We start from the raw sequence: 23,576 nt of genomic DNA on the forward strand, positions 1-23,576 counted from the left end.
AATATTCACCTGAAATTGTTCGTCCAAGAGTGACAGAAAATGACCAAATCACTTTCTAATTTCTTTTGTGTATTCCTTCGAACACTCGATAGGCACAATAAAAATCAAAACTTAGGTATTCCGAAATAAATGATTCTCACATACTCTAAAAATTGGTCATGCAGAAACTACCAATGACTCAATAATTCGCACTATTTCTCGAAACAGAAACAACTCAATAACAAAATGCTACGAAACAAGAGATAGTAAAATTCCTTACCCGAAAACTCAGTAATGTAGATTTTCTCCATGCGTTACAGATATGGGAAAATATGAGGATGCAAAAGACGATAGGATTTGAGGCAATTTGGTTCTCTTCTTCGGAGAAACTCCTTCCGAAGCCCGTTATGCTTCGCTGAGGATGGAGATGTGAAAAGAAGCGTTTCAGTCCCTTCTCATGTTGTGGAAGGCGCTAGAATAACAAGTATACGTAAAACATGGGCCACACTCTATTGGGCCTTGCCTTTGGTTAAATTACTTGAAAAAAATCCCTTGAACTTTACATTTCCAACTCTTTTTTTTTTTTTTTAATTTATTTTTACATTTTCTTTGTGTTTTTGGTATTTTAAAATTATTTTAATATATTTAATTTTATACCTATTCTAAAATACTAGTAGGTAAATAAACTAGTAGAAAAGTATGCTGCTCAAATTTGTAAGATACTTCAAATTGTATAAATTATGTATAAAAAAATTTATTATGTCAATATAATTTCAAGTAAATTGTTCATCTCGTGAGTAAAGTCGAAATTCTTATTTGATTCAATAAAAATATGTTCATTTCCATATACTTTCTTATCAATATACAAAACAAAATTTAAATTTAAAAAACTTAACAATAAGATAATAAAAATAAAAATTCTAAAGAAATCCTAAATATATTTGCATAAAATAAAAATTCATATTTAATGTATAAATATTCGTCATTAATATATAAAGACATTAATTATACTTATTTTCTAAAAATCTCTTAACAACAAATCAATACATATTATCTTACATGTAAGGACCTCCTTTTAACGAGAATGTTTTTAAGATTTTTTTTTTAATTTTTAATTTCTAATCTATTTTAATTTGTATTTCATATTTATTTTTAAAATAAATTACTAAAAATTAAAAATAACATTGTATCACAATATAAATGTATTATAAATCAAAGTATAATTTATTATTATAAAAATATCTATTTATACAAATTATAAATATAATATAATTTATGTTAAATATAATATTATATGTGCATACAACTTGCTATAAATTTCTGTTCAATGCATTTACTATAATACTTCTATTAATAAATAACCTCAAATCTAAAACTCGTAATAAAATTAAAATGTTAAATTAACCTATGAAGCCTAATAAAAATTAAATAGTGGAATTTACATTAGGTGCTTTACAAATTAAATTTACACAGGTGGACGTGGACTTGCTAAAAAAAGCCAAGTCCTTTTGAATGAATAAAAGATGTTACATATTGACTATTTTTTCCCTAGTGATTTAATGGATAAGAAACTGTCATCTCTTCAAGGCCAATTTCTTATCAATATGAGAGTAAACAATCTCCTGGCATCGTACAAGTCCACTAGCTCCTCCAAAGCACAGCCATTTTTCACTACCTTTGTTCATGTTCCATCTCACTCTGTGCAATGCTGCCATTTTGGGAGGGAAGACTTCAGGTATATTCCCAAAATCTGACTTTTCATCATCAGTCCCGGGAGTCATTGTTGACACATCATCATCATCTTTGCATACCAGATCTGGTTTTTCTACAGTTTTTTTCTTGCTGCCACTATTCAGTTTTGGCCTTTTGGGCTGCTTCACAGAAGATAAAGCTTCCCCAGAAACAACTTCCAAACCCACATTCTCACCAGCACCAATTGCTGCAGAAATTGAAGAGTTAATAAGATTATAAGAATTCTCAGAGAAACTATGTCAACTAATCATATTGGTACCATGTCATAGTTAGCAAGGCTGACCTAAAATCTGAGAGTCAGAATTTGGAGTTTCTGCCATTTGATTATTTGCACTTTTGCTTGCATTTGTCTTGGATAATAGGTCTCGGAAAGATTCTGCATATCGACCTTTGTCTTGTGGCTTTTTCCATAGGAAAGGAGTGTTTGACACAGGAGTGTTGATAACGATAGTTGAATCTTCCTCAGTTACCAACCCACAAAGGAAGCGTGGGGATCGACTGCGCACATGATCTGTCTCCACTTCTTTAGTAGTAAGCTGAGAATATCAAACAAAGCTCAGAAAAGAAAAGTTATTGAATTCATATGTACAAGGCATCAGTCAAGGATAGCAGTTTCAATTTTGAAAAATATTATTTACAAATTTGAGAAATACTCTCAATCTGTACTTTTCCATAATACATTATAAACTGGAGTCCTCTCTCAAATCCTCGTTCTTAACTAAGGCAAAACATCCAGATCTTAGTTTTCATATAAGGTCAGGGTTGTCCATTAGTCATCGATAACTGTCGCGAGACAAGCAGGTTATTTCTTTAAAAGGTACCATGACATTGCCTCACATGATCACTTATTTTAAATTCAAGTCATTTTAAAATTTAGGGTAAATAAGACTATCCTTTCACACTCTCAAATGATCCCCTCTACCGTTCAGTGTGTCATTCCCTTACACCTTTATTTTTATATCACTAAACCCCCTTGTGCTTTTTCTTTAGTCACAGTTTGACACGAGGAGAAACAAAACAAAACACTATAGAAGTGTACTCTGAGAAAGTGTGAAACTGCATGAGTAAAAGTATACCCTAAAATTTATATAGCCTATTCACTATTCAGCAGTAGACCCTTTTCACCTACATCACACATTTAGGTTTTCTGGATTAGAAAGTGTATAATAGGTCCTGTACTCCTAATCTCAAACTAAAGATATAAGACAGCCTTTAGTCCAATATATATGCCAATAAAATTGGGTTATTAATTTCATAAATAAGGGCACTCAGGCAGAAAACCTTTTGCAAAACAAGTGCTTAGCCATTTAGGGACGATTAACTACTAAATTTACATGAACTATGTGCCTAATGTGTTAACAATCAACTTTCTTAAATGCTGAAGTTACTAGGAGGCACATGCAAAAGCTATTTTGGCTTGTACTAACAAATTAACGATGTGTAAGAAATACTTCCTTGTTTTGAAATTCATCATAAAGAGTGGGAATTGTAAATTATTGACAATTGGGTCATAAGAGAAGCAGGGTAGGTAATTGCGAATGATGTCTCCCACAAAATATTGGAATTACCTGAAAACGAAAGACAGCACCATCTGTACCACAATACGCAACCATGCCTGACATGATAAAAGTAATCCCATCATTTAGTAAATAGTATTAGTGATAATGAATTGTTCAAGTGTTTCATTATGACACTAAGAAAACCAATAGTAACAAATTTGTCATCACGAGAGTTTGTTTGCCTTGAAAAACTAACAATTACTTTATTTGGTAAGATTAATAGTACACGAGATTTTCAATGCCTAAGGTAAAATGTTTTTAGCATTAAGGTTATATAATCATAATGTCATTAAAATAATGCATACAAAAAACGCACCTGTTATACGTGACACTTGAACACTCCAAATGGCAAAAGATGAATATGAAGAACCATGCAACCCAAATTGCTTTTTTCCACTGTATATTTCTCCAGTGACGGGGAGGTCATTTGCAGCCTTCACCAAGCTAATGGTTCTCATTGTTCCATCCTCAAAGGACATAATGATGCAACTAGAAAAGTATAAACAAAATAATTATGGGTTAATCACTGACAAATTTAGACAGTATTTGATCCAGTTAAAATAATGCATTACCTTGGCTTTGACAGCCAATCCAGACTATATATCATTCTTGGCGCAGGATGGAGGCTCCTCAAAGGACGAAATGGATTACTACAAATAAATTTCCATGCATAAAGCAAACCATTGTAAACAAGTTTAACAGACTCCAACAATGGCTAAAATTAATACCTCTGTAATGCTGCCTATAAACAAGATATCATACATTTTGACATGATAAGATACAACTATTTATCCTTTATAATGATGGAAACAGCAAAGCTAATTACACATGAACATCCAGATAATACCAAAAAAAAACGTTGCATCTACACTTGACTTATGATGCTGTGCTCCATTGCTAACTACGAATTCAAATGAATTGAGATCAAATTCATGATAATGCAAGATTAAAAAAGACAGATGTACTAAAAACCAACAGATGTATCCTTTATCCTTGTATTCATAAGTCACAATTTCAGCTGCTCTCACAATATTCTGGCAAGACCCTTGAGTGGAGGATGGAAGATCACGTGAGAAATTTCAATGGTTATATACCATAGCATAGATAAGAATGTAAGGGTGGCAGATCTGGCATCTAGGAGAATGGCAGGAAGGGATTTGGGTCTAGAATTGGAGATGAAGAAGGGCCTTATTTTAGCGGGAAAAAGAGTTATTGCAAGAAATGGAGGACAAGTGAAAAGCAGATAAAAAATTTTGCTTGGAAGCTTGCAGTAGACCGAATACCTTGTCTTCAAAATTTAACACAGCACAATGTAATTGGAAACAATGAAGGGATATGTAAGGGATGTGGCAAGGATGTGGAAAGTACAAAGCATTTGATTTTTGAATGTATAGTTACATCCCAAGTTTGGAAGGAATGCTTGAATGGGTGGCGCATTAGTTCAGTGGTATATAGTGATGCATAGGCATTTCTTTTTTACAATTTAAGGGCTTATTGGACTGTGATGTGAGTCATAAAATGTAATGATTGTCAGTGTGGTTTGCAGTAGTGTGGGCTATATGATTGGCACACAATTCTCTATTTTACATCTAATACAGAGACATGGATCAATTAATTGAAATAATCCAGATTTATTCTTGGAGGTAGTGTAATGCTAAGAGTGGACTTGAGTATCCACCTCAAAACATGCACAGGCATCCTGTGACTTAGTACTGGTGGAACTGACGACGTGGTGGGAGTTGTGTTAAGGAGAGGAGGAAATGGTTCAACTGGAAAGTTACGTTGACCTTTTTGGGTGGACTGGATTTTAGAATATGAAGATTATTCACATGTGGATGAAGGGATGCAATATAAAAGAGGGATGATGCAACAGCTGAAGGATATTCGATGAAAAAGAGAGTGGTGTTGTTTTTGAAGGTGGAGATGGATTGGTGATTATTTGGAAGCAGCTAAAACATTGGTTGGTTCAGAAGGTGAGGATGAGGTAGTAGTGAGTTGCTGAAATTCTCTCAGGATGAGACTATGTTAACAAGTTACAATTGGACATTTTGATGTTTATCAAATAGTTTAACACATGGTGCATGGAAGGGTCTAGTTTTATCTGAAGGGAAAAAGTAATGGGCAAATTGATGGAGGAATATTGAAATTTTTTGTGTTTTGTTTAAGTCTTCTTGCAAACACCAGGTGGACATGAATTTCTGGGAGATACAGCGGTTAGATTAGCTTGTAATGGAGGTCATCTTTTATTATCAGACAGTTACAAGCAGTGACATGCATGGCAGTTATTGAGAACCTCCTTTCTTTATTTACCTTCACTTCCACCAAAACCTATCCAGAGCAGTTTGCTCACTCATTCTGGTCAAGACCAGACCTGTTTGACCAATTCACACACTAAAAAATTGATGAAGGTAATTTAATGAAATTGAATTACGTGACAATTTTGGCTGTCTCCATATCATTTAAGCCAGACCTAGGTCCAGAGAGATTATTAGCATAGCTAATCAATATTCCAGAGCCACCCACCAAATTGGTTATGTGCTGGAGCTCTAACGGGATGCCAAAGTTGGCTGGAGTTTACCAATGAGAAGCAGAAACAATCAAGAGTTTTAGCTCAGCTTGAAACCCTTCCAGATTCCAGTAACTGAGCCAGCAACATAAGATAGCTCTAAACCAACCAACTAACAATTTCTACTGGTTTGGTTACATAAACAATCTACATGCTACTCAGACTGTTCAAGATATCAGTTCACCATTTTGCTGGTATGCGCCAAGTTTTATAGCATTGCATATTACAATTTCAACATCATTCAAAACAAAAATCATTTAAGTTCTAGTATAAAAGTTTTATTTTAATTAAATATAACATAGAAAGCAACATAACCATCAATGATTATACGTTTAAAATGAACTATAAAGAAATAAGATAACAAAGTAAACAGAAAACAATGAGGGGGCATAACAAGATTCACCGTAGGTCCCAAAACTTAAGGCCTTCATGTCCGGCGGTTACTACTATATTAGGACTCTCTGGATCACTGGAATATTAAAAGAAAATCTCACATTGCATTCAACATATGAAGGTAAAAAGATACGGAAATGATGTAAATACAATAAATTCATATGTATGATATTTGCATGTGTAATAAACTAACTTCTTGATATTGAAGCAATCTTCATGGAAAAAACAAGGGTGCATGTCTACAGCCAATAATGGTAAACTCCAGACATAAATGATGCTACTTTTCTTTTAATTTTTAATGGGAAAGAGTTTGTTGATTAAGAAGGAAAGAAACCGATTGCATTACATGAATGAGAATTGATATCTTCTGGGCATAATTAAAAAAGGAAAAAGGAATAAATCAACCTCCACACTGATTTCAGAGGCACGCACAAAAATACACATAATAAATAAACAAGTTTCAGAAAAATTCTGAGACTTAATTAGTTAGATATGGTTGTAGTTGGAGTATCTATTATTTAACAATGAGGGTTTATAAAGAAGTGAAAATCCTCAAATTTTACAGAAATTTTCTCTATAATCTGAACTGAATTTTGTTTTTCTTAAAGATATATAGTAACAATGAGGCTTTATGCCCTTTTCTTGTACCTCCTTTAGCACTTCTGGTGCTCCTTTTATATATATATATATATATTATTATCTTTGCCGACCAAAAAAAAACACAGTAACAGAAATATATTCAATGCAAACAACAACATGCCATGGCTAAGGTTTAATTTTACTAACCCTTCAAATGGAGCCCAGGCAACAGTTCTAATAGGAACTGTATCCGCACCAAAACAAAGCACGGGCTTTGAATCTGTAGATTGCAAATTTAGTAAATAAACAATAAAGCATAAACTTATTTTTCAATATAGCTACCTGCTCTAACAACCAAATAGGTAAACCGTAAACATGAGACACACATAAAGTAACAAAATTATTACCCTCGCATTTGGATGAAGAATTTGTACAAAATTTCCACAAAGCCACCTATATAAATATAAAGCAAATTATATTAAAAGTGATATATATTGTGAAAAAAGGGTTTCAGACAACAATATGCTGATATTTTAAAACAACAATGCTATTATGGAAAAAAATTTGAATGTTTTCTCCCTTTTGCATAACGAAACATTATGGAAAAATATAGTTCCTATTTGTTAAAAAGCAAGGTAAACATTAATTTAGAGAAGGTAAAGTAAAAATAATTGAACCTTTAGGGAATTATACCATTCCATCATGGCAGCCAGCAAGTAAATAGTCATGAGGCGGCTTAACTGACCACTCCACTGTCAGTGGAATGCTGTGAGATAAAACAATAGAGTAAATTAAATCACATAGCCAGGCTACTAGAAAGCATAAATTAAAAAGCATCATGTAAATTCAATAACATTTTGCAGCTGCATGAATTTAACCAGTAGAAGCCAACTAGTGGATAGCATGATTTCAACAAGCATACTTCTTCTATTGATTTCAGCTTTTAGAATTCTCCACAATGAATAATGAGTAAATGATTGCAAACAGCAGGTTTTAATTCAGAAAAAAAAAAAAAAACTATCAACTAGAAAACAAATTTTAGCATAGCAAGTTCTTTAAAATGAATATTCTTAACATAATATGTTAATTTTTTTTATATTAATTTAAATGATGGAAACTTGTCCCCAAGGATTTAATCAGTGCAACTGTCGTATGGAAACTTATTCTGATTTCACTTTGCAGTACAGTAGAGACTTCTCTATAAAGCTTTCTTAATTCAGTGTACAGCCAAAACAAGCCCACTAAATCATTATCACTGCAGTCCCATTGTTTTCTAAAAGGATAGTATCAAGTAGCATTTTATTATTCATGAAATTACCACTCTAGTTACAAAACATGCTCTTAATAGGGATGTAAGCAAGTCAAGTACAGTGGTGTTTTCCAAACCTTAATAAAATAACATCACACCAACCATTACTCCAATAACATAATGCAACCATCCAAATGCTTTGATCAAAACAAAATCATGCATACCTAATCAAAAACTGAATTAAGGTCCCATTATTGACATTATTTTAAATTTTTTTTTTTTTGGTGTTGTACATTATTTTAAATTTGATATTATGTAAAACATTATAATATGAAAATATGAGTTATTTTCTCTAAAATAATTTTAAAAAATATGACAAGTTCATGTTAAAGCTTTTGTTAAGTTTAAAAAAAAATAATGATTCAAATTTGCTTCAGTAGTAAACTGATGACCATGAAAGCATTAAGAATGGGTGCACTTATGACCATAAATAATATTAATTTTACAAAAACTATAAAATCAGAAACATAAATATAATTAAAATGAAAGTTTGAAAAATTTTCATGAAATTTTTCATACACACAAGTCCTTTTTATTTATTTATTTATACACTGGCTCTATACAGAAACACACACACATTTTTAATAGTGTTAACATCAAATTTGTTTTATATAATCTAATTATCAAACAAACAGCAATGAGGTTAAATTAAAGTTATTCATGAAATTCTCGCTGGTAATTGAATTTGGTCACAATTTATTTAACTAAGTAGATGGGTTTGGCATTCAATCTAGAGAGTATGAAGGAGGAAACATACCTTTGTAAGCCACCACGCTTTAACATTGAGCATTTAAATACAGGTTCAAGTTTTATAAAACGTGGATCAGTGCCCTCTCTATGCATATAAATTTCTCTCATAACATGAGGAAGAGGAACCTCCCAACTGCAATTGACAAGTACAAACAAAAACATAAGCCAGCCATGTTGCAATGTTCCTCAAAATCACTGAAACTTGATAAAAGGAACTCGCTTCTGCTGTGAATAAGCAAAAGGTTATCATTATGAAGGAACAAGATTTATCAATTTATTAGCAGTATCTCTACTATAAATAATTTCATAGAAGCATTAAATGACAATTCCATGGAACATAAAAATTTCATAGAATGGCATCTCTACTTCACACTTGCATAGCCACTATTGAAATTTATGATAAAATTAGAAGAAAAAAAATCTGCATGGTTACAAACAACACAAGAAATTATGAAGTTAAATGATGAGAAACATAAATTTTCAGAATCCTATAAATAGAGAATATAAATGTCTCCTCATTTTCCATCCTACAGGAAAAATTAGACTACAACATTATTTTCAAACTGATTTTAGTGTTACAGAAAAATATGACTAACAACCAGAAAATTTTTCACCCTTTTCCCTATATAGATTTATTGTTAAAAGTTTGCACTTGCATAAATAAAAAGATGAAAATACACTGACCAAGACGATTAAAAAAGAGTATTAACTATTGCAACTATTTATTTTATGACACAATTTTACTTGAGCTTTTAAAATAAACTATGTAACTTAACATACAATATGGATACCTGAAATAATAACTATGATACACCATGAAATAAATAACCAGCTACCTAAATAACTACTAGAATACATGATGCAATAAATAAACAGCTACAACACTAACTACAATATAAACTAAATTTTAGGCTAACTCTGACAAATTTTTGCCTGGGAAACACTTCCATCTTATCTTATGCACCATAGTTTGCACATTTTATTCAAAATATAACAACTTTCAATCCTAATTATCTGTTTTTTAGTAATTGTCCTTTGTCCATTATGTCTCCAAGTTTTCATGAAGTTGGTATTATACACAGTATATTGAGTTTTGAGAATTCTAAGAGAGTATTTGGTATTTCTAAAGATTGAAAATACACAACTGACTAGCTTCTGTTTACAATACTTGCATGCATTTATATAAGCTTAGAGCAATGGCTGGTGCCAGCTGTGAAATTATAACTGTCACTGAGACAGTTATAACTGTCTTGCAACAGATTAACTGAGCTACAGTATGTAAGCAGATGGGACAATCCACAAAAGAAAACAAAAAGCCTAAACAACTAGACTAAAAGAGAAATGGTATTCTCTCACAAATTATTACACTATAATAATTAGAAACAATTATTTAAAATATCCAAATTTCAAATACTTCAAATCTAATAAAGGTGACAGCAGTAACAACATATAAAACAGTCAACAAAAAGAAGAAATCGCAACAGTATCATGAAGAACATAAGCAAAAGGAGAATGAGGCTCAAGACATCTTACACTTCCAAAGATCCATTGCCCAACAAGACAGCCAGATGGCCCATTCGGTATTTTCCAAAAGAATCAGAAATGTTAGTAGGTCGCCATTTCACATCCCATGCCACTTTTCCATTATGAGCTAGGCAAGAGACTAATCTAGGCAAAGTTATATCCTCTGGAATAGAACAAGTAGCTGGTTGAGCTTCCAATTCAGAGGTACAATGTGGTTGATGATTTGCCTCATTTTCATACTGTACTGGCTGACTTATGTCATGGCCATATATCTCCTCAGTATGATTGTTTTTTAATCCACTGCTTTTAACAAGAGTTGTTGAAATAGTATTGCAGGCAGAAACAGCTTCCTTGGCATGCCTTTGCTTTGTAACAGAATATTGTTGCATAGCATATTCATTGCAATTGTCATGAGCCACATCTGGAGAAAGCAATTCAGTTGAATCTTCTAGTACTTGAACATCAAGAGGCATAGATTCATTCTCACAATTTGAACCATCTTCCATTACTCCTCTTGAATTTGATTTAGGTCTTCTTCTAGGCCTCTTTATTACTGCTGATTTTTCATTTGTCTCATTATTTCTTTTAGCTCCTCTTTTTCTTTTGTATGTAATAAGAAGTATTTCTTCATTCTTTTCAAGATTCCCATCAGAAGCAGGAAACTTGGTAGAATTTTGTGCAATTTGAACATCACAAGCTGACTGGTTCTGGGTCTCACAATTCATGTTATCCACTGCAATCACTGTGGAATTCTTTCTAGGTCTTCCTCTAGGCCTCCTTTTTTGTGTAAATTTGTCATTTGGGCCTTCAGGAAGTTTTTCTTCATTGTTTTCATGATTCCCATCTGGAGTAGGAAACTTAGTAGAATTTTCCGGAAATTGAACAGCAAGAGCTGGCATATACTGGATATCACAATTCATATCATCCCCTGTTGTCATTGTTGGATTCTTTCTTGGTCTTCCTCTAGGCTTCTTTATTTGTGTTGATACATCATTTGTACCACCATCTTTTTTATTACAATCCATATCATCAACTGCTATCACTGTTGGATTTTTTCTAGGTCTTCCTTTAGGCCTCTTTATTTGTGTTGATTTGTCATTTGTGCCTCCATCTTTTTTATCACAATTCATATCATCTACCACTGCTGGATTTTTTCTAGGTCTTCCTTTAGGCCTAGTTTTTGGTGTTGACTTGTCATTGTGTTCCCTGATATTTAGAAGACACCATATTTGTATGACACCTCTACCAGTAAGTGGGGCACCCATCTTGTGATAAGAAGAACCAGGTGGATGAGCAGCAACAGCAATAAACTAAAACAAATATCACATAAAAGGTAATTTAATGTACAAGGTTTACAGAAAAAAAAATACATTATTTTCTATTTCTATATCTAAAGAGCAAAGCTTAGTGCATCAGTTCATTACATACAAATACAAATGTAGACAAACAAATGACAGAGCCACAACATTATTCCAAATATGCATGTAAGGTAGGTCAGTCAAAACTACAATAGCTATGGCATCTTTATGTTGAACTGCCACATGCCACACCATTGGGTTTTTTATCATGGACACACCCTGTAACACTGTGTCATGATTCATGAAGCCATAAGTGCAACTGACAACACTCTTTAAAGTTTTAAAAAAAAATTAGCTATCTACTTAGGAAAAAACAATAAGTTGTAAAATAACATTAACTTAAAAACTCGACTTTCTTATGCATGTGATAGAAATTGCTTTTGAGCATCAATCATATGGAAAAATAAAATTGCATAGAATCAATAATCTTCAAACATCATTATTCACTGCCAATAAATAGCCCTCTGACCTTGCTATTTTGTCAACACGCTACTTCAATTAGCCAATCATCCTTAACATGTGAGGCATCAGAACCATCACACAAACAGAATTAACCACTTGGATTACATTCAAGCAACATGACTTCTCATTACGGCAGCAAAAAAAAAAAACTACAATAAGGCTTGATACATGTGTTAAACCCGTAAAGGAAGAGAGAAAACCAAGTACCTCACATTTAATTGAACAATCAGGCTTTTCATGTATTCGAGGACACCAATCTAGTGCCCAAACAGAGCCTCCGACATTCATCACAAAATCTCTGCTCCAACAATGCTTTAATTTATTAGCAAGTTCAAAGATAATTTTTATATGATTAATACAAACATGAACTATAACTCCATAGCAATGTCAATGAATAAAACAACACAAATAGCTATATCTTAGCCATACCTGCATTCCTGAGCCTCAGCCTCCCCAAGTTGCTCCTTTTGCATATCATGCTAAAATAAACATATACAATGAAAATTTGTAGAGGTAAATGTTTGAGCAAATTTATATTGCTAAGATTAGCCAGGAAACAAATAAAGAAGTATACAATATGGAACAACTTATACCTCAGGTATGGAGGCAGATGAAAATGGAGGCAAATTAATGGTACTGACATATTTTCCCACAGAACAATCAGGGCTCTCAAGTCCGTAAGCAAACTTGATGTTTCTTGATGGATACTTAAAATCTCTCCATTCTCTGCACATTAAAAGTAAACAAAAATAATAAATTAAGGGTTTATTTGGAAACTTCTTCTAGATATCTAAGCACATTGGACAGCTTTTAAATATAAGGCCTTTTGTAACTACTAAAGTGCAAAGGTTTTTGTTTTTACATTATATAGTCCAATCCAATCACAAACTATCATATATGGTAACTTTATTGAGTTTGTCTTTTCAGATATAATTATCAGAAAAACCATTTTAAAGTTGGTTTTATTATGCAGAAGATAGTTGATACAAATAAATAATTTTCATTACACACATACACAAAAAATAAAATAAATAAATAAATATGCATCATTAATAATCAAAAGTCATACCTTAGACACACATTCACTATAAATCTAAGGCATAACAAGTCAATAATAAAACGGAGCAAAATTGGCACACTCACACATAAACAGGAAAATAGACATAGCTGAAAATCCATACATACACATACATTATGCCCTATGATACACACATATATACTTGGATTTGCTAATATAATACACACTTATTTATTTGGTAGACATTAACAAGCTACATGGTAGGTACATTTTATATAATCATAGTTATAACTTAATAACATACTCCAACTAAAAATCAAGTGGTTGTAAGCAAATTTCAATATATATACACATTAGTTAGTACCTTAAGAAAGTGACTGAAGAAGACATTCTCTGAATCTCACTCTGGTCAAAAGCAGCACCGTGTTCTTCTTCCCCGCAGAGTCTGGCAATGGTGTCCATGTCTCGGAAGAAACTCTCAACCGAGAAATCAAACGGAGAAATCCTAAAACCACAGGTAGAACTAACATCATCGCCATCGTTGACGGGTGCAGAATTTGGTTCCTTCACAGCACCTGTCTCTGTCGCTTGGTTTGTATTCTTGTTTTTTTTCTTCCCCTTGAAATCGAATATTTCATCGATGCAAGCGTTTTCGTCTGCGTCTCCCATTCCTCTTTGGAGTAGATGAATGTAAAGGTTTCGGAGATGTCAGGTCCCGAGGTTCGAACCCTAAACCTGCTACAACACAGTAAGCAATTGTTTTTGCTATTATATATAAACCCAAATCCTTTAATCAATAATAATTCAATTTATTTTTTAATTATTTTTTATCTATAACATCCATAATCTATCTATAATTTATAATGATATATAAAGGATATTTTTCTCTCAATTATGTTTAATTTTCAATTATTTTATCTTTCACAATTTCTTTAAAAAAAATAAGTTAACTTATTTATATTTAAATTTTTATTTTATGTTTTGGTCTTTTAACTTCTTTAAATAATTGCAAATTACAGTTTTTTATAAATAAAAATCTCTCACTATTCACACAATTGTCTTTTTTCTCTCCTTTCATCTCCTGCTGTACCTAATTACTTTTAAAGTTTTTATTTTTTAATAAAAAATAAATAAAATATAAAACATTTTAACTCCATTAATATATAATAATAATATAATCAATTTATGTTGTGATTGGATAGAATAATTTTAAATTTTAAATTTCTTCAATCTCAAAATCTTGTGTTTTGAATAAAATAATTAAATTTCTTTATTTTTAAATTTTTTATTTTGATTAATTAGCTAAATTGTTCTAGTGAATTTTAGAAGTCTCAAGAATCTTAAATTTTTAAAATTTCAATTGAAATTTCTACACTTATAAAAAAAATTTATAAATAAATTAATTTTTTCCATTTCTATTTGGATAAGGCAATTAAATTTTTTCATTTATAAAATTTCTTATTTTGATAAAATAATCAATTTTTTACTTTTAAAATTTTATATTTGAAAAAAGAATTTAAATATCTTTTATTAAAAATAAGTTTTTTAATTTTTCATTTAAATGCTACATTATTTAAATAGAATAAATTTTTATTTATTTAATATTAAAAAAATCATAACATTATTGCTAATTAATCTTTACTAATATGAATAGACCTTTTAATACTTGTTATTATGTATTATAAGTTTTTTTATTGGTTTAATTTGACTTTCTTAAAAATTTAGTTTAGCTTATTAACTTATTTTATATTAACGATGTTAATTAAGTTAATAAATATATTTTTTAAAAATTTAACAAATATATTTTTAAATATATCGAGATGAGTTATTTTTTTTAATTTGTGTGGTAAATATAATTTATTCAATATTATTAAAATTTATATTTCAAAACAAATATATAGAATATAACAAAGAAAGAAACAAATAAATAAATATTTTTTGTTAAATAGATAATTCATGCACACTCATGTATGTTGACGTATGCATTCATAATATGTCTAGTTGATTGCTATTTTTAATATCCCATTTTAAGTTCTTATTTTGTAGTTAAAATATTTTACCATATTATAAGATAGTTGTTATTCATGCATGTAACAAAAAAAAACATAAAAAAAAAACACTTTATCAAAGTTTAAAAGATTAGCTTTATCAATAATGGAGAATATTAGCTCTATTAGAGTTTCGAAGAAAGATGAGTCCTCTAATGATAATCCTATGTTACGTAATAGAAAAAAGGTCAAAACAAAGGATTATGGGTCTGATTCTATTGTTGAGGATGCTTGTATGGACGAGTTGATGGATGGTGTAGCGGCTCTCAAAGATTCTGCTAAGACCTATTGGATAAACTTTTGTCGCCTGGAGGAGCAAAAGTTTTTATTGATTTCAACTGTTTAATGAAGGAGATGGCTTATTTAGAGGGTGATATCTATACTAACAAGGACGAGTCAGTGGATGATGAGGAGAAGTTAGATTCTTGCCCGACAATTCTTGTTATGCAGGAAGAGTTTGAAGAATGGTGTTCTCCTTGGAAAAACTCATTGGTGATCAATGTGCTAGGTAAACGTGTGGCTGTCGCAACCTAAAATTTTTTGATCTTGCGACCTATGGTTTAGACATCCTTTTGAAAATATCATCAATTAAGGAATGTCTGGACACCAGACTAATCCTTAATTAATGGTTTTGAAAATAAGTTCATGGAGTCGCCACCAATATTTTACTCCAAACATTGGAAAAAGAAAAGGTTTTTAAAAGTCCAATAATGTCCTTGATAACCCGAATTGGGTTCGGGGGTCGATTACATGTAGGGAAGGTATTAAGCACCCCTACAACGCCCTAAATCGATGCCCTATAATGAAGATAACGTAATAAGAATTAATAATTTAAATATTAATCCCCTTTATTAACGATTATTTACATGAAAATTAAATTACACGATGAACCCTAAGATATCTACATGATTGCGTTTATTATAGAAATATATGAAATAAAAGAAGAGAAAGATAGAACAAGAGATTGATGAGTAATACCTCGTAGCAAGCTTTATTAGATCTTCAACTATGGAGATTTTAGGTGCTTTGCGGCAACCTTTCACACTACAATATGCCTCACAAAACTCAAGAAATATAATAAAGAGAAAGAAATTTCGAGCTCTAAGGAGTCTTGGCAGAAATTTTTGAGGTCCTGATAACTGTGCCCGAGCTGTCTATTTATAGACGTCAAAAATTTGCTAGAACGTCCTGTTCCAGATTTAGAACAGCCTGTTCTGGATCTGTACGTTACGTGTTAATTTCACCTATTGGAACGGCCCGTTCTGAAACTAGAACGGTCCGTTCCAAAGTTGAGTTTAACACGTAAATGTTTATTCTGGAACAGCCCGTTCCAAACTACGGTTTTAGGCTTTTTTTGTAACTTGGAACGGCCCGTTCCAATTTTGGGAATGGCCCGTTCCAAACTTAGTTTTTAGCCTATTTTTTGGAACTTGGAACGGCCCGTTCCAATTTTGGAACGGCCCGTTCCAATTTTGGAACGGCCCGTTCCAAACTAGGGTTTTAGGCCCTTTTTGTACCTTGGAACGGGCCGTTCCAGTTTTGGAACAGCCCATTCCAGGCTACTAAAACTAGCTTATTTGGGCTTTATGCTTTCTGATGTCATGTCCTGTTGTTTCCATGCTTCGGGAGCTTCTTTCCTTCGATAATGGAAGTCCATTTCCTTGTTTGTATGCCCTCGGACGAAATTGGGTGTCTATAGTTGCCCCTCTTTACTTGTCCTTTGGAATAGCTATGTGTTGCTTTTCTGAAGTCAAGTAAAGACGTAGACATTTTGTCCGGGTCTTCTCCTCGTCTCTTTGGTGTTGGCGCTTCTACGTTGTTTCCCTTGGATAGGTGAATTTGCTCGTATCCTCACCCTTTAGAGCAGTTAAGTGTTGGTTGCGTACTCTATTGGGTAACAAGGCTGACAAATTGTACACCTGATCTTCAGTCTTTGAGTAGAAGCTCTATACCTTCACGTTGTTTCCTTCGGGTAGACGGTGTTCCCTATATCATTGCCCCTTGGAGCGTTGTATGCTCTATTGGATGTCAAGGATGGTAAACCGAAACATCTAGGCTTCAAGATCCATGTGAATGCCCCATGTCACTTGTTATGTTTGGATATTCTCCTTTACTTTAATAGTGTAGATGCCCCCACACCATTTCCTTCGAGTAGATGGTGTTTACCTTTATCCTTGTCCCTAAGAGCAACTGAGTGTTGGTTTATATGCTCCGTCGGGTGATAAGGATGGTAAACTTGTACCATCTAGGCTTCTAGCTTTGATGTCAATGCATCCTACTGCTTCTGCTTGCTTCATGATAGTGTGTTCCTTTATTTGTAGCTTATTAAAGAGGGAGTATATTCTGAGCTCAGCCTCTCCAGGCTGGACTGATATTTAGGGCTTCAGCCGGCCCAATGTTAGTTTTAGGATCTAGCAACCCTTACCGATCTTGTACTAGTTTTGGGGATCTAGCAACCCTTACCGATCTTGTACTAGTTTTGAGGTTCTAACAACCCTTACCAATCTTGTACTAGTTTTGGGGATCTAGCAACCCTTACCGATCTTGTACTAGTTTTGGAGATCTAGCAACCTTTACCGATCTTGTACTAGTTTTAGGGATCTAGCAACCCTTACCGATCTTGTACTAGTTTTGAGATCTAGCAACCGTTACCGATCTTGTACTAGTTTTAGAGATCTAGCAACCCTTACTGATCTTGTACTAGTTTTGGGGATCTAGCAACCCTTACCGATCTTGTACTAGTTTTGAGGATCTACCAACCTTTACCAATCTTGTACTAGTTTTTTGGATCTAGCAACCCTTTCCGATCTTATACTAGTTTTTGGGATCTAGCAACCATTTTCAACCTTGTACTAGTTTTGAGGATCTAGCAACCTTTACCGATCTTGTACTAGATTTTGGGATCTAGCAACCCTTTCCGATCTTGTACTAGTTTTGGGGATCTAGCAACCCTTTCCTAGCTTGTACTTGATGTCTTTTGATTAGTGTTGTTGGATGAAAAATTTCCCCCAAATAGGATGGGTAGGAGATGCTTAATGTGCCCCTGTGTTGGTGGGCAAAGAAATAGATGAATGACATGGATTCCGATGTTGCCCCCTGCCATAGTGAGTATTGTGATGCCTCTCCAAGCGCTGATCTTGTGGTAGAAATATTTTTCTGAACTTTATTTTTTTAGCTTTGGCTTTTTCATGATTGAAGCTTGCCTTTTTTTGTTATTTTTTTTAAATGCTTCGCCTTTTTCAACATTTACGAAGCTTGCCTTTTTCTCGTGTTTTTTGCTCTTTATTGTCATCATTGGTGGAGGGATCTATTCCCATGATGTTATTTGCTGAATCTTTATTGATAAGTATTATTTTGGAAGCCACTCCTGGCTTTGGTAAGGAAACCATTCCTGATCTTGGCATTCTCTTGAATCATCCTTCATTTGGTTAATAAGTGAGGCGTGATGGCCTCCTTCTGCTTACAGACTTGTTTATTTGGTTGATTCCATTCTATTGCACTGTTGATATGTCTTTGCTTAGTAGGCACATAGAATCACTTAGGGTTGCCATTGGACACCATTCGGCTCATGCTTGGCTATTTAGCTTTTACGAGTGCCTTATGCTGATGACTCCTTTGACCCAGTAGAATGCATGGATGTATGATGCAATGAAAATGCAAGACAGGAATTATTTTATTATTTATTCCTTTTTTTTAGTAACGCCCTTTCATATGCCCCTACCTCATATGCATGCGATGCAATTTATGCTAGGCATGGCAACGGGGCGGGGCGGGGGCGGGTTTTACATTCCTCGCCCCCGCTCCCGATACCCGCCGGGGATAAAATCTAGGTCCCTATCCCCACCCCCGGCGGGGTTCGGGTTTCCCCGCCCCGCCCCCGCCCCCGCTTTTATTTTTTTTTCTTCTTTTTTTCTTTTAAATAAATATGAACAATTTAAAAAAAATAAAAGAAAAATAAAATAATATAAATTTTTACATATAAATATTTATAATTTTGGTTTATATATATAAAAATAATTTTTTAATTATATTATTAAGCGGGGCGGGTATGGGGACAGGGGCGGGGTGGGTATTAACATCCCCACCCCCGCCCCCGCCCCGGATTTTATCAATCGGGGAAAACCCGAACCCGATAAACACGGGTTTTCCCCATCCAAATCGGGGCGGGTACCCACGGGGGCGGGTTAGATTGCCATGCCTAATTTATGCTCATGTGTTTGTTCTAAAAATGAAATTCTTTTTTTTTTCTTTTTTTATGTCGGGAAATTAACCTGTACGCATTAAGGTTAATGATGACGATTCCTTTTTATCCATGCCATTTTTGATTATTGTCGGGATGTGTTCCTTTGAACCCAAGCTTTTAGTGGTTCATTGATTATCTAGTCGATGTGTAGTCAAGCGTCTCCCAACTCTATTCGAGGACATCTTGATCTTTTCTCTGTGAGTATTTACTGTGCATTCTCCGTGTATATTTTTGGTACCATTTTAATGCCATAAGGGTCAAGAGAAAAGAAAGAAGGGATGTTTGTATATTTTCAGAAGGGTTGTTAGAATGGGTAATTTTTCCAAAAGGGACTTTTTAGAAGAATGGCTGGCCAAGGCGCGCTTTGGTGTTTAGGGTTATTAAACAAAACGTATTTACTACAAGGAAGTTATCGTTGTGTTTTAATTTTTTTTTGGAAAGTGGAGTGATGACTTGGGCTTATGCCCTGATTGAATGATCCCTCCTGAGCCGCCTTTCGATTTTCAACTCAGGTCATTGCTTTAACATCCTAACTTTTGCCTAGGTCACTTTGGATGTATTTCCTAGTAGACATTTTTCTTTTGATCCTTACTTTTGCCTAGGTTTCCCTTTCTGATTGTGGGCCCTTAGCGGATCTTGCCCTAATTTTGCGTAGCCCCCCTTAGTGGATTTCTACCGGGCTATCATTTTTGCAGCGTTTGTTTGGGACGCCTTATTTTTATTAAACCCAGTCATTTTTGGATTCCTGATTGTTCCTTTGTTATCATTTACATGCTATTATTGAGTAACATCTTTGTCGCAAATACAACTTGTTTATTAAGGGTTAATGGATGAGGCCTAGAGTGAATATTTAAAGGAAGAAGAGAAATGAAAGAATGTTATGCCATTTAAAACAGTACTTCCAATTTACACGTGCCCCTTTAGCAAAGCTTGGAGGCTCGGGCATGCCCCGAGTTCGTGATTCGTACACAGAGAGATTAACCAAGGTTGCCTCCTAGAGAGGCTTGATTGACGATTGGTTGAACTACGTTAAGAACGCATTCCCACTTGCTTGAATGTGGGTGTTTCGACTTCGGAATGAAACCTTTATGAATTCTTGCTTTCTAAAGGGAATACTCAAGCCGCCTTTCGGTTTTCAACTTGAGCATGCATTGCTTTTTTACATATATATGTATATCCCTAACTTTTGCATAGGATGTATCCTTTCAGGATTTTGATTCCTTTACCCTAATTTTTGCCTAAGACGTCCTTTACGGGTTTTTGTCCTAGCGGGTTTTTGTCATCCAATGCCCTTATTCTTCAATTGAGTTTTGTCTTGTAATTCCCTAGAAGCAAGATTCATCCATTCTTGATCATTCCTCTTATCCCAACAGTTGTCATTTCCGCATGGGAAACTCTCGATGTTTGAATCATCAATTTGGGGGTGTTATGCCCCCCAGTCTTCTTGCGTAATTACTAGTTTTTTAAGTGCTTTCAATTTGATGTATCAAGTTTGCACTTGATTACTAGTGATCTCATTATTTGATTAACATGCACGGGTTAGGTTTCCCTTTTTGTTCTTATTTATTATTTACCAGGAAGACATGTTATCTATATGAAGTGCAAAATAGGATACAAAGATGATTGAGAAATTTAACAAATATCATTCTCATTGATTTGTTTGTTTAGAGAAACATTCTTTATACAAGATCTTTCAGTGCACTTTGATGATGTTGTTCCAGGCTACAGAAGTTCATGCTTGAATGATGTCCCTATAGACATGCTTGCTCGTTCGTTGATTTGCAATTAGTCTTCGTTTCTTCTCAGATTCTCTTTTTGTCATTCCCATCAGAAGTAACCGTCAATAGGATCTTCGGGTTCCCCACTATTTTGGTGATTGCCAAAATTTTCATCTTTATTGACGAGGTTGATGAGTCAGAGAAGAAAGATACGGTTTGGAGTGATTTGATAATGAATTGGAGGTGTAAGGGTGCTTATTATCAATTTTTCAAACTCCCTAAGTTCATGATTTCTCGTTCATCAACGGAGTTTTCTTTAGCTTCCCAAACTATGTTCTTTTGAAGCAAATTCTTTTTCTTTCTTTTTTTGTTTTTTTTTTACTTCAATTTCCTTTTTTTTGCATGCCTCCTTTTCGAAATTTCAAATAATCTCCTATTTGAATTGAGGAATGATATCTTTCTAGATTGGAAGAAGTCTGAGAAGATGTAGACTTTGCCTTCTTTTGAAAGGATGACGAGAGTTCAAAGTCTAGTAGGCCTCCTTAGTATAAGGGCACACGATTCTTGTACTTTAGAATGTTTTCCTTTCTCAAAAATCTTTGCATACTATGTGTCTTCCATTTCTAATGAATGTATATGCTAAACTAAAAGATGCATGATATTTGTTTTCTGCCTAAATTTTATCATTTTTTTTAAGGTTATAATGCATGATTTTTACTATATATTTATTTGTTTTTGTTTTTTTTTTAAATAAACTATCCTATATGACGCTTTGAGGTTTGGGTATATAGAAAGGAGTTAAATTTTTTCTCATATTTTTTTATTAATATCTATTTTTTTGTAATTCTTATCCATTTGAAATAAATAAACACAAACAAATGCAACACACATATGTCCAAACAAATGTACACCTGCAAGCAATCACGTTCAAATCCTTGGTTTGTGGTCCCTGTAAGAAAAGTGTTCACTGGTCTTAAGGCCCCCAAGGTGCCCCCATTATAAGGACTCAGTATCTCTGTCGCCGTCACCTGACAAACTCTAAGGTCTGTCGCAGTATTTCAGGCTAGAGTAACCGGTTATCACCTTGAGTGTAATTTCTGACAAGGCTCGCAGGCTCCAAGGCCAAACTTGGGCCAGTCATACATCAACTACTCCTTATGTTTAATACCCTCATGCCCCCGGGTGTAGGGGAAACTGTTGTGTGCAAAGGTTTGTGTACAATTTTTTATTCAAACAAGTGCAGAATTTAAACAGGAAAATAGATATTAAAGTCATACAAATAAAACAAACAAAGTAAAGGGGAAAAATATTTAAATTATTATTCTTATTTTATTAACTTCATCATTTATATGGGTCTGACCCTCTTAAAACTTTCCCAGTGGAGTCGCCATCTGTCGCAATCCAAAAATTTCCGATCTTGCGACCTATAGTTTAGACATCCTTTTGAAAATATCATCAATTAAGGAATGTCCGGACACTAGACTAATCCTTAATTAATGGTTTTGAAAATAAGTTCATGGAGTCGCCACCAATATTTTACTCCAAATATTCGAAAAAGAAAAGGTTTTTAAAAGTCCAATAATGTCCTTGATAACCCGAATTGGGTTCGGGGGTCGATTACATGTAGGGAAGGTATTAAGCACCCCTACAACGCCCTAAATCGGTGCCCTATAATGAAGATAACGTAATAAGAATTAATAATTTAAATATTAATCCCCTTTATTAATGATTATTTACATGAAAATTAAATTACACGATGAACCCTAAGATATCTACATGATTGCGTTTATTATAGAAATATATGAAATAAAAGAAGAGAAAGATAGAACAAGAGATTGATGAGTAATACCTCGTAGCAAGCTTTATTAGATCTTCAACTATGGAGATTTTAGGTGCTTTGCAGCAACCTTTCACACTACAATATGTCTCACAAAATTCAAGAAATACAATAGGAGAGAGAGAGAAATTTCGAGCTCTAAGGAGTCTTGGACGAAATTTTTGAGGTCCTGATAACTGTGTTTGAGCTGTCTATTTATAGACGTCAAAAAGTTCCCAGAACGGCCCGGAACGCCCCGTTCTGGATCTGTACCTTACGTGTTAATTTTGCCTACTAGAATGGCTCGTTCCAAAGTTGAGTTTAACACATAAATGTTTATTCTGGAATGGCCCGTTCCAAATTACATTTTTAGGCTTTTTTTAACTTGGAACGACCCGTTCCAGTTTAGGAACAGCTCATTCCAGACTTAGGTTTTAGCTTATTTTTTGGAACTTGGAACGGCCCGTTCCAGTTTTGGAACAGCTCGTTCCAAACTAGGGTT

At 33.6% G+C, this 23,576-nt stretch overlaps 1 protein-coding gene across 1 annotated transcript; it reads right to left on the reverse strand.

The window, feature by feature from the left end:
* Nucleotides 1-1,379: 1,379 nt before the first annotated feature.
* On the reverse strand, nt 1,380-14,039 carry LOC109811354 (uncharacterized). The gene is made up of 15 exons (XM_083061165.1): nt 13,614-14,039; nt 12,825-12,957; nt 12,661-12,710; nt 12,439-12,529; nt 10,421-11,721; nt 8,895-9,020; nt 7,522-7,594; nt 7,236-7,281; nt 7,036-7,108; nt 6,260-6,325; nt 3,863-3,940; nt 3,607-3,779; nt 3,300-3,346; nt 2,015-2,267; nt 1,380-1,918 (listed from the first exon to the last, which is right to left on the reverse strand). Exons 1-15 carry the CDS (start codon nt 13,916-13,918, stop codon nt 1,554-1,556), a joined length of 3,180 nt encoding a protein of 1,059 aa, XP_082917291.1. The 5' UTR covers nt 13,919-14,039; the 3' UTR covers nt 1,380-1,553.
* Between the last annotated feature and the right edge of the window lie 9,537 nt (nt 14,040-23,576).

The sequence above is a fragment of the Cajanus cajan genome, chromosome 7 (assembly GCF_000230855.2).
Source record: "Cajanus cajan strain Asha chromosome 7, NIPB_CcT2T_4, whole genome shotgun sequence".
NCBI classification, from domain to species: Eukaryota; Viridiplantae; Streptophyta; class Magnoliopsida; order Fabales; family Fabaceae; genus Cajanus; species Cajanus cajan.

Bases quoted from the DNA above. Each gene is read 5' to 3' on its own strand.
- LOC109811354 (XM_083061165.1), bottom strand. From the start codon at position 13,918: ATGGGAGACGCAGACGAAAACGCTTGCATCGATGAAATATTCGATTTC. The intron at 12,958-13,613 runs GTACTAACTAAT...TTTAATGTGCAG, and splicing joins TCTTCAGTCACTTTCTTAAG to AGAATGGAGAGATTTTAAGT. The intron at 12,711-12,824 runs GTATAAGTTGTT...TGTTTATTTTAG, and splicing joins CATCTGCCTCCATACCTGAG to CATGATATGCAAAAGGAGCA.